We start from the raw sequence: 12,292 nt of genomic DNA, 5'->3' as shown, positions 1-12,292 counted from the left end.
TATCCTGATTCCAGTTGCTGACCTGGCTTGTCTAGGAACCATGCCTGTACTGACTTTGGCTTGTCTCTGAACCCTGCCTGTACTGACCTTGGCTTGTCTCTGAACCCTGCCTGTACTGACTTTGGCTTGTCTCTGAACCCTGCCTGTACTGACCTTGGCTTGTCTCTGAACCCTGCCTGTACTGACCTTGGCTTGTCTCTGAACCCTGCCTGTGCTGACCTTGGCTTGTCTCTGAACCCTGCCTGTACTGACCTTGGCTTCTCTCTGAACCCTGCCTGTGCTGACCTTGGCTTGTCTCTGAACCCTTCCTGTACTGACCTTGGCATGTCTCTGAACCCTGCCTGTACTGATCTTGGCTTGTCTCTGAACCCTGCCTGTACTGACCTTGGCTTGTCTCTGAGCCCTGCTCGTACTGACCTTGGCTTGTCTCTGAACCCTGCCTGTACTGATCTTGGCTTGTCTCTGAACCCTGCCTGTACTGACCTTGGTTTGTCTCTGTCAGGAACCATAAACCAGGCGGAGACAGCAAATGCAATTAAAATCACATTTTTTAATGCTGTAGTCTATAGTAAGCAAAAGTCAGCAACAGAACATTATACAGAATATCTTACCTCCACCGTCTCAGTGGTCTTTGCATTGCAGTCATCAGAGATGGAGAACACAAACTTCTCTGCGGTCTGAGACATGACCTTCCAGACCAACAGTCCTGCCGCAGACAGAGCGGCGCCCTCCGGTCCAGAGTCCAGCATGAACAAAATGGCAGAACCCTCTGGGTCTGACCCCATGAACTGGTATACAAAGTTTTCACTGTAAAACGTCTGTAGTTTTCCCGATATTGAATGGAGCACTGGAGGCCGATTGTCTGCAAGAGATTCATGAGCATCATCACAGCTTTTATGAGGTTTTATGCAGAGATGAGCTCATCCAGCTACAAACTGCCAAATCAGCAAGCACCATGGCAAACCATCATCTAATTGCATCAGTATGGGTTCATTTTCTGTCCAGGTGTTTGGTGAATATTGGGGAACGAGCAAACCACAGCCAAAATGTTACCATTAATTTTTAAAGATATCTTTATTATCTTTATGTTTTTATCTTGCCCTGGTGAATGGGCACTCTTGGACCGTGAAGTGCATTGGACATTTTTGGGGGGATTGCCCCCCTGACTTTTATTGGAATAAAAGTTGTATGTGGACCTCTTAGCACCGGAGTGGCGCTTCAATTGAAATTTTTGTTAAAATTTTACCAAATTCATTGAACAGCAGAACATAAAGGCCACTGTGCTTGTGATTGTGACACTGGTTCAGCTGAGTGCCAGAGCTGTGTTAATCTCAGGACTGGCTGGCAGGAAGATCCTGTTTTATATGCACTAAGACATGTGCACTGCTAAAAAATGTGTTTGTTTTTGTTTCATTTGTTTTTTGTGGGGTTTTTTCAATTTTTTGGATCTTTCGTTATGATCAAAATTTGTAAATTGAAAATCCAAAATCCGGAAATTAAAACATTTTTAAATTTGAAAATTCGTAAATTTGAAAATTTGAACATTTTAATTTTCAGATTTTCTAATTTTAGAACAATCGAAATTCCAAAAATTCAGAAATTCAGAAATTCTAAAATGTGAAAATTCTGATATTCGAAAATGCAGAAATTCAAAGATTCGAAAATCCAAAATCTGGAAATTCTAAGAAATAACCAACCAACTAATAATAACTAACTTAAATTATAGGTATTGGAATTTCCTTTCAAATTTGGCTGTTAATGAATGTAATGAATACAAATAACGAATGTCACATCTAAACAAATGGAACGAAAAAATGAATAATTAATAATAATAAAAGGGTTTTATTATTGTTGTTATTTATTATTATTATTTCATTCCATTCATTTAGATATGCATTCGTTATTGTGTAAAATTCGTAACTTTGGATAAATTTGTATTCGTTATGTTCACTGACAGCCAAATTTGAAGGGAAATTCCAATACCTTTTATTTAATAGTTAGTAATAGTTAAGTTATTATTAGTTAGTTATTATTTCAGATTTTCAAATTTTCTGAAAATCTTTGTTCTTCTTATGAATTTGTTTATTTTTGTATTTTTTTCAAATTTGGAATTTCCGAATTTTTGGATTTTAGAATTTTCAGATTTTTGAATTTCAGAATTTTCAAATTTAAGAATTTTCGGATTTTTGAATTTCGAATTTATACATTTTCGGATTTTAGAATTTCCAAATTTCCGGATTTTTGAATTTTCAAATATCGTAAATTAAAAAATTTGGAAATTTCAGAATATTCAAATTTGTTGAAATTCGTTAAAAAACGAATTTGGAACGAAACGAATTGCACATGCACCTGAACTCATACAAACATGCACTTATACACATACGCGTCTGTATAAGCGGAGGTGCATACATTCTGTGAGTTTCTGGCCACCGCTGATTACACACTATTGAGGTTTACATCTCCCCTGAATCAGTCATTCATGCAGTAACAGCATTAGTGAAGAATGACTTCGGCCTTCAGTCATTCTGAATAACCAAAGGCAAAGGTCATTCTGGACTGCACCGCTGCCACATGGATGACTCATTCTGATGGAGATGTAAACATCAATAGTATGTAATCAGCGGCGGCGGTGCAGAATGACCTTGGCCTTCGGCCAATTATAGTGACTCAATGGTCTGTGCTGCCTGCACGTGGTTGGTGTTTACACAACAAACCTAAATTCCCCAGGCAGAGGTGGCAGCACATAATATTCATGTATTTAAATTTATGTAAATGTTAGTACAAGTGTCTGCATGCATACAGCATAAAATACAGTCAAAATTGGACTGTGAACAAAAAATGTTTGTAGCTTCAATGTAGGCAGCTAATGTAGGAGCAAAGGGAATGGGTTTATGGCAAACCCCACTGTGGCATTCAGATCTGTTATGAATCTGAACACAACTTAATGTATTCCTGTGTGCATGAGCCCATATATACAATATCCCAGATAGAAAGCAAATGAGCTGCAAGTTCAAAAATGACTTGCTAAGCTATTGCTAGACTCGCCAGACTATACAAGTTTGTTGCACAATTGCTGCAAATCCGCATTGCGTGACTCCAGATAAACTTTCTTTGCAAACACTCTGCAAGTCTGCTGCACGTTCTGGTTCAGTTATGTTGTGCAATAGTCATCCCACCACAGGGGTCACTGTGGCTGAATTTTCATGCTGTAGACTTGCAGAACTCTTGCTGTAGACTCACCGCTGCAACTTTGCTCTTGCTAGAGACTTGCCACGCACTTTTTGAGGACCAGTGACACCAATACAGTGATCAGTGCTATAAAAATGCACTGATCACTGTATAAATGACACTGGCAGGGAAGGGGTTAATACTAGGGAGCGATCCAAAGGCTAACTGTGCTCCCTGCGAGGTGTTTCTAACTGTATGAGGGATGGGCTGCCTGGGAAATTAGATAGATCGCTGTTCCTGATCACTGGCAACAGACAATCTCTCTCTACTCCCCTATCAGAACATGGATCTGTTTTTTTACATTGACAGATCCCCGATCTGGCTCTCTTTCCTGCGATCGCGGGTTGACGGCAGACATCGAGTCTGCCAGACCCGTGGGTGAGCTCCCGCAAAAGCCAGTGCGCGAACCAACGTATCCGTACGTCGATTCACGCAGCCGAGCCAACTGCCGCGGCTGGATCGACAACTGGTTAACGATCCGGGAATTAAATTGTCACACCTCGTATATATTTAATCTGTGTAAATCTAAACCACTCAACAAATCCCTCAGCAGATCAAATGTGTTCACTCAGTGTCATTTTCTTCCATAGACAATAATAGAGGGCTTACTTTCAGTGACTGACCACGTTAACTTGGAGACCCCAGGCTTGCAGAGTAGACAAGGACTGGTGGGGTTGGTGTCACCTTCAGCGTAACAAAGTCCATCTATATTACAGGTCTTCTCCTGGAAAACAACAAGCATATGGTTCAGGAAACATGACTGGGCTAAAAATTCATCTCACCATTATTATCTCTTCTGTTACAGTGTTCCCCGTCTCCACCCGCTCTAGAGCTGCAATGCGTCCAGAACATATTGCTCTGGGAACATTGATGTCATTGGCTGGTTTAGCTAAGTGTTAGAGAATCATCATCTGGGGACTGATGTCACTCCTTTTGACATTCTGCTCCGTACAATGATTGTAATACCCCGAGGAAGTGAGCAGTGGAAGACGTGCAAGTTGTTGCATTTATTTTCCCGCACCTTTACCAGATTCTAGAACTTTAAAGAGACCCTGTCACTGACTTAAATACAGTAAAACATTGGATTGCGAGCATAATTCGTTCTAGAAACATGCTTGTAATCCAAAGCACTTGTTTATCAAAGCGAATTTCCCCATAAGAAATAATGTAAACTCAAATGATTCGTTCCACAACCATTTATTCATAGGTCCTTCAGTTTATAGTCCATATAAAAAGATTATAGCAATGTAATAGGTTGTGTAACCATAAAATTTCCATCTACAAATGGAAGCCTCCACAAGGGGATTAGAAGCAAAATCCAGCAGGAGTTCCAGAGTATAAAACGGAAGAGAGGTGATTCTAAGTGTAGCAATATGTTGCTAAATGTTGTACCTTCATTAAATGTAACCATATTGCTACACCTAGAGCTGCCTCTCTTCTCTTTTATACTCAGCTGTGACATGAAGCTACTTGTATATCAAGTCAAAATGTATTATAAAATTCTGCTTGTCTTGCAAACACTCTCAAACCAAGGTTTTACTGTAAATGCATGTAAAATCACAAAAATCGAAATCGGGGTTTCTCAACCGGGGTTTCCGTGGAACCCTTGAGTTCCTCTAGAGGTTGCTAGGGGTTCCCTGAGCAATGGTCAATTTCTGCCTCTCAGATAAGTTCTATAGGACACCATCGATCTTTTTAGCTATCTGTAAGGGGGGAATTCTTCCCAATAACCACAAGTGTAATGCTGCGTGCACACAACTGGACTTTCTGGCAGAAAAGGTTGGACGGTCTTCCCGACAGACTTTCGAACAAACGGACTTCCCCACACACATTCAAAAGTTCATTCATTTTGAACGTTATGACGCACGACGGGACTAGAAAAGGAATTTCAGTAGCCAGTAGCCAATTCCTTCCCTTATGTCGTATTTGGTCCGTCGGACCAGCATACAGACGATCGGTTTTCCCGATAGGAATTGAGTCCGTCGGACAGATTTGAAACATGTTCTATTTCTAGGTCCGTCTGATTTTTTTTAAAGAAAAACGATCGGACTATCCCACACACGATCGGACTACCCGACGGAATGATTCAGTCAGACCTAGTCTGCCAGAAAGTCCGGTCATGTGTACGCGGCATTAGAAGCATTCTTCTCATTGACTATCACACTAATGTGTGATGAGTTGTAGATTTTCAATTTTTAGCAGGAGTTCCCCAAGACCGGAGAATTATTTCCAGGGTTCCTCTGTGTTGAAAAGGTTGAGAAAGGCTAATGCTTACTTACAGTATTTTTTCTTTCCATAATTTTTTTTATTGACTTGCAATGTGACTCTGAACTTTCTGGAGAATTTGAGAATTCCAGGAAGAGTCAGTTCCCTAGCACAGCCTTCTTCCTCTTGCATGTCATAGTCCTCTCCTCTTCTGGGAGTGTCTAATTACTTTCTATGCTGGCCTAGCTCCACCACCCCCTCCGCTCATCTACCCATATGTATCACCATCTACTTTAGGTAGGTGCTAGATGTAGATTTTTTTTTTTTTTTTGTGAGCACAGGTACATTTATTCAGGCCTAACTGTGGGGCTGAGAGTGGCCTAGAATAGCAGCAGGTGACTCACATGCAGCATCATTTCTCTGGCTTCTAGAGGCTTCTGGAGTGGCATGAGGTGTCAGAGGGAGCCAACACCAATGATGGGGCACTTTTCCTCCTAAGAACACCAATGATGGGGCTCTTTTCCTCCTAACAACACCAGTGATGGGGCTCTTTTCCTCCTAAGAACACCAGTGATGGGACACTGCCTCCTAAGAACACCAGTGATGGGGCTCTTTTCCTCCTAAGAACACCAGTGATGGGACACTTTTCCTCCTAAGAACACCAATGATGGGGCTCTTTTCATCCAAAAAACCCAATGCTAGGGCACTGTTCCTTCCACTGATACCAGTGATGGGACACTATTCCTCCTTCTACAGACCACAGACCAGGGTGCTATGTAATTTCTTTACTCTCAGTGACCACCAAGCTTGGGGTATTGTTTACTCTCACTGATGTTTAGGGTATTTTCTACTCTCACTGGCCACAGTGTGGCCCCCTAAAGTAGGAAGGACAATAAATCGGTCTTTTGTTTAGAAACTCTAGAGACCCCTGATCAGGGGCAGACTGACAACTCATGGGGCCCCTGGGCAATCAGAGATTATGGGGCCACACAGTATACACAAACACACACACATACAGTATACAATCACACAGTATACACAGACATGTTTCTATTGGCTGAGAAGGTACTGGAGAGGTGGGGCAGCTATCATTTCGGGATTTTTAGACCAAAAGGATGTCGGTAAGGGACATTTCAAAGACAGATTAAAAAAAAAAAACACACACCCGAGTGGCCCAATGGTCAGTCCGCCCGCCCCTGATCTACACCAAAGTCACTGACAATGGTGCTATGCTTTGTAGGGAATTATTTTTATACATTCTATGGGACACATATGTAACATGCCCCTATCAGCTCTTTAATGGGGGGGGGGGGGTGTAGGGGTGAAAGGAATAGCGTAATACCTTTAGCTTACACAGTCCATCAGACACAGGATCGCAGGTCTGACAAGCTCCGTCATACAAAGTCATTGATTTAAAGTTACTGAAGACCTCGCCATCGTTGGAGACCTGCATATAGAGATGTGGAATGTAAATTGCTTCTCAATAACACATAATAATACAGTGCAATTGCACAGAGTGGAGTTTTACTTCAAACAGCCAGAAACATAATAATAGCTGCAAGCTGCATTTCCATCAGTTAAGATTTAAAGAAGTAATTTGTGATGGCAGAGCTGATACAGTAAAACACAAATGAACTATAGTCAATCTAAAGACAAAACTTGTTTTTTAGTTTTGGATAAAATGTAGAAGGATTAGAAGCCCTGTAAAGATTTTATTGCTGTCTGTGTTCCCCACAGGAAAGATTTACTCTCTTTTTTTCTCCTGGAAACCATTGTCAATGGGACCAAAACCGATGGGAAAGTCAGCCTAGCATAGCAAACCTTTCTTAGTTTGAACAAAAGATTCAAGAACCTCTTGCTATTGTACGAAATTGCCAAGTCCCAAACGCCAATCTCTTTTGCAAATCATTCACCTCACTACTAATATTTTGAATAAATTATATAGAAATGTTCAGGTTGCGAACTAAACAATCCAGTACAATACAAGGACAAAGTTAGAACATGTCAGGCTCTTGATATTCTTCAATTTTCACTATGCAAATCTCAACATGCATCCCTCCTTTTCTATTCCCTATTGGTCCTTCAACAGCGTGGGCAATCTCAATGTCCACGAGAAAACTGTAGGAGAAGGAAGGGAAAAGAAGAAGAGCCAGCGCTCAACTTTATCAACAAAAGTTGAAACTGGCATTAAGGGTTCACAAGTTCCTTGCCCAGAAATCCATTCTGAAACTTGTCTAAACTCCTTATTCCCCTAAGAAGCTGGGGAAAAGAAGAAGGGCCATTGCTTAACTTCCTAAACAGAAGTTGAAACTGCCCTTTAACGGGGTATTGTGATTCAGAGCTCTGAGGCACTCAAGAAGTTATGTGAAGGTAAAAGGGGGACAGCAGGGTAATTGGGATTATAGCAGTGCCCAAAATAATGAATACATAAGTTATATAAAAATAGAAATGTATTACATTAAACAACAACAAATATAAAGTTTAGTAAAAATTAGCAGAGCATGATACAAATCATGTTTATGGTCACTGATATCCGTATATTGTGGGTTATCAGTACTTGATGTAATATCCCAACATGTTTCACTAACAATGGCTTTCTTTTTTTTACAGACCATCAATATTCTATAGGGAGCATCAGAGAAAAACATAGAGCAAGTCCACAGAATTAGGAAGGGGTGTGAGGACAATGTGTGATCACAGGGGTAATATAGGGACCAGGAAGACTCCGCTAAAAACATAGATTAGTGCAGGGGCACCAACAGATAACAGCAATCATGCAATGTGGAGCTATCGCATTATGATTAAGGAACGCATACATGCCGCAAGATATACACCGAGTCGCGTCTCCACACCCGCCGGGCATCGTATCTACTAATTTAATGAAGATTGGGGATTATACCCTGTCCAAATTACCTAACAACTAGCTTCCTGACACTAATACTCAACAATACAATAGACAGGTACTCAACAAGACAATATGCAGGTACTCGCCGTCCACGTGCACTCACAGACCACGAGCACTCACAGCCTACGTGCACTCGTAGACCACGTGCACTTGCAGACCACGAGCACTCACAGCCTACGTGCACTCATAGACCACGTGCACTTGCAGACCACGAGCACTCACAGCCTACGTGCACTCGTAGACCACGTGCACTTGCAGACCATGAGCACTCGTAGACCACGTGCACTTGCAGACCATGAGCACTCGTAGACCACGTGCACTTGCAGACCATGAGCACTCGTAGACCACGTGCACTCGCAGACCATGAGCACTAGCAGACCACGTGCACTCGCAGGCCACATGAACTCGCAGACCACGTGCACTCGCACTCGCACGCTCGCTCGCATATGGTTCACTAAGCTACATTAACATGTTGCTATTTAATAATACATTGCTGGATCCTTAATTTTCTAACCTTAATTCTACAAATGATATCAATAAGCACTCACATGGTTTGTAAACTGGTATTAAAACGAATTCCCTCAAGATTATGAAAAAATCCAATACCTTGACTCTCCACCTTGCAATTGGTTTGTCATCCACTGGTTCCATTCCATGAGCTTGGCTGGCATCTACAGGAATCTGGCAGTCAATGGCTCTGGAATTCCTGAAAGTAGCGTCCATGAGCACTGGCTCAAGAAGGATCCATTTGCCACCACTATACTGGGAGTATGGGAAGAATGCACAAGTGGAAAAAATGGTTTAGTCACGCATTCATTTAAAGTGGACCTAGACAATGACAAACAGACTTTCAAGCAGAGTGAGACAAGCCAGTTGTGAATGACAGACCATTAGCAGTAGATATTCTGCAGCTGATCTTTTGCCTAAGCATGCTTTGAAATCCATTCTAAAGCAGTACGTGCCTGCAGGGAGGCCACCATATATGTGGAGTTGAAAGCTATCTCTGAGAAGCTCCTTCTGTTCCTAGGTCCCACCCTTTGATAATATGATGAATACAATCCAGTAATCAGAAGCAGGAGTGGGTGGGATCTGCGTCTGTTAATGTAAAACTCCTGATAGACCCCTGTAAACCTAGGAGAACAGAGCATGACTAGGCAGTGCCACCATGCAAGAGTGACTAGGCAGTGCCACCATGCAAGAGTGACTAGGCAGTGCCACCATGCAAGCATTGCTTCTAAAAGGGATTTTTTTTGCTAAATGTACATTTTTCTACTGTGATGAATCCATGCAGCCAAACTTTGGGTTTTAGGTGTAGCTCTGCTTAAATAATTCTAGTGTGTCTGACTGAGAAGTGTTAAAGTTGCACATACGCTTGTGGAGGGTGATAAAACTCTTCTGATTTTACAGATTTGATTCCTCTACTCCAGGGATATGCAATTAGCAGACCTCCAGCTGTTGCAAAACTACAAGTCCCATCATGCCTCTGGGTGTCATGCTTGTGGCTGTCAGAGTCTTGCTATGCCTCATGGGACTTGTAGTTCTGCAACAAGCTGGAGGTCCGCTAATTGCATATCCCTGCTCCACTCCATCTCCTGGTCCTTGGCCTACTAAGGCACATCATTAAACATGCAATATCCACCTTTAGCTTTCCTGCTACAAAGAATCTAATGATGTACCTTCTATTCCCACCCATCCCCATGCCCCTGATGTCGTATTTTACTTTTTATGAGGCAACCACGTATAAAGTCAAACTACACTGACTGAACTGAGATTATTTCATGATATTTGAAGGCATACATAGGCAAATTAAGGGCCTATTTGGTATACATTAACATAAAGTTGATTTCCTAAACATCAAATAGAATGCCGTTAACATGAATGATACTCAACAAACACAACATTTGCCACCAAACAGTGACCTCACAGGAGCTACATACCTGTTGCTTAGTAAATTCACATTTAAGACTGGCTGATTCTTTGAATCCCGTCCCAAAGACTCGTACAGAAGTGCAGTCGTATCTCCGAACATCACAGAGCCCAGAGTTTTCAAGCTCAGAGATTTCAGGACCCTGGTCTTTACAAAGTAAAAGAAGACAACATATTAATTGAAATACATCACCACCCTGCCTGTCTACGTGGTCCATTTCAATGGTGGACTTGGACTACAATGATGCAATTCAACCAGGATCTACATTATGCACAGAATTTGGTTAGTGATGTGGGTAAGTGACCAAAACTTTACAGCACCACGTCCCTTGATAATGAAAATTTTGAAATAGCTTATTGGGATTTTAGAGGTGCTCAATATAGACAATGACAGACTTAAAAAAAAAACGAAAATTCACAATTTATTGAATCACGGTTTAAAAGAATTACATATTAAAATCATACACACTAAAGACATAGGGGGTTATTTACGAAAGGCACATCCACTTTGCATTGCAAGTGCACTTGGAAGTGCAGTTGCTCTGAATCTAAGGGGTAGATCTGAAATGAGTGGAAGCTCTGCTGATTTTATCATCCAATCATGTGCAAGTTAAAATGCTGTTTTTTAATTATCCTTGCATGTCCCCCTCGGATCTACAGCGACTTTACTTCCAAGTGCACTTGCAGTGCAAAGTGGATTTTCCTTTAGTAAATAACCCACATAGTGTTGTGTGTTTTTATTGCCACAGTGGTGTAAAGATGTATATTGTTGACATGTTTCATCCAATTGGGGCTTCTTCAGGGAAAAAGATAACCACTAATATCATGAAAACTATATCAAAAAGAAAGATATATAAGTGAAAGTGATTTTGTCTTTTTTATATACTTTTCAGAATATTAGCGGTTATATTTTTTCCATTGAAGAAGCCCCAATTTGGCGAAACATGTCGAGAATATACATACATCTTTACACCGCTGTGGCAATAAGAACACACAAGAATGTCATTAGTGTGCATGATTTTAATATGGAATGCCTTTAAACTGCGATTCAATAAATTGTGTATTTTATGTTTATGAAGTCTATCATTATCTATACTGAGCAACTCTATAGTCTCAATAAACTGTTTATGTACATAATTTGTTTTGCCTGTGAAATTATTTTTTTAATTTGTACAGTTTCTACTGAAGTTTATGGAGCCATTTCAGATTGGACAGACAAGTTGGTGAAGCTGCTGCAGTTAAATAAAAAAACAGCCTAGTCATCTCCCTACTCCTAGTCTGTGAATGGACACTGAAGGAGCAGGCTTAGTCTTTTTAGTTCATCGCTTTCCCATGTGATGCAGCACTAGAAGGGCATCTGCACTTATAGTTTTCTCTTAGTCCACCTGCAAAGTCCCACAAACACCCGTTGATGCTGCCAGTGAAGTCCATCTCAGCCAGCTTCCTGTGATGGTGTGCCAACAATGCTGTGCTGCTTTTAAATTCGAAGCAGAGTTGCCACTCACATGCAGGCTGTGCCTGCTGGCATTACAGTGGGATAATAAAATGTTGCAAGGGACCAGCTATCAATATTGTCACTGCTGATTCACACATGCAGCTTGTAAATCAGAACCAGGCTATACCTAGTTCTGCCACTGCTATCTGTATTGACAGCACGGGCTCTGTTGCTGAAATCCTCGAACTGTGAGCTGCAGTGTCTAGGAGGGGGAGTGTTTGAGACATAAATGACTCAAATAGCTCAGTCAAAGAAGGCAAAAGGCATTTTTGTTGACTTTATGTAGTTCGGTGTTTAACTGGCTAGAAAGAAGCAGCTGCAGTCTCACTGTGCTGTTGCTGCTCTGTGTGTGTGTGTGTGTGTGTGTGTGTGTGTGTAGGGCTGGACTGGAACCAAAATTTGGCCCTGGACTTCATCCAGACCGGCCCACTTTAATTTTGCAAACACGCAAAAAACAGTATATAAACTGTACGCAATTGGGCAAAAAAGCCCCTAGAGAGCCCCCTTACATCAGGGTCCCAAGAGAGCCCCTC

At 41.5% G+C, this 12,292-nt stretch overlaps 1 protein-coding gene across 2 annotated transcripts in view; it reads right to left on the bottom strand.

Moving 5' to 3' along the window:
- Positions 1-12,292, bottom strand: part of VWDE (von Willebrand factor D and EGF domains) — a 176,267-nt gene that overhangs the window by 58,691 nt on the left and 105,284 nt on the right. For both annotated transcript variants that reach the window (XM_077490717.1, XM_077490718.1), the window contains 5 exons: positions 10,276-10,412; positions 8,945-9,100; positions 6,776-6,880; positions 3,838-3,952; positions 612-862 (listed from right to left, as the gene is read on the bottom strand). In XM_077490717.1, the coding sequence (XP_077346843.1) occupies positions 612-862; positions 3,838-3,952; positions 6,776-6,880; positions 8,945-9,100; positions 10,276-10,412 (764 nt within the window). The remainder of the gene's footprint in view (positions 1-611; positions 863-3,837; positions 3,953-6,775; positions 6,881-8,944; positions 9,101-10,275; positions 10,413-12,292) is intronic.

The sequence above is a fragment of the Lithobates pipiens genome, unplaced genomic scaffold (assembly GCF_037356315.1).
Source record: "Lithobates pipiens isolate NorthernLeopardFrog02 unplaced genomic scaffold, aLitPip1_a1.2 Scaffold_19, whole genome shotgun sequence".
Classification (NCBI taxonomy): domain Eukaryota; kingdom Metazoa; phylum Chordata; class Amphibia; order Anura; family Ranidae; genus Lithobates; species Lithobates pipiens.
This window is presented reverse-complemented; position numbering and strand designations above follow the sequence as displayed.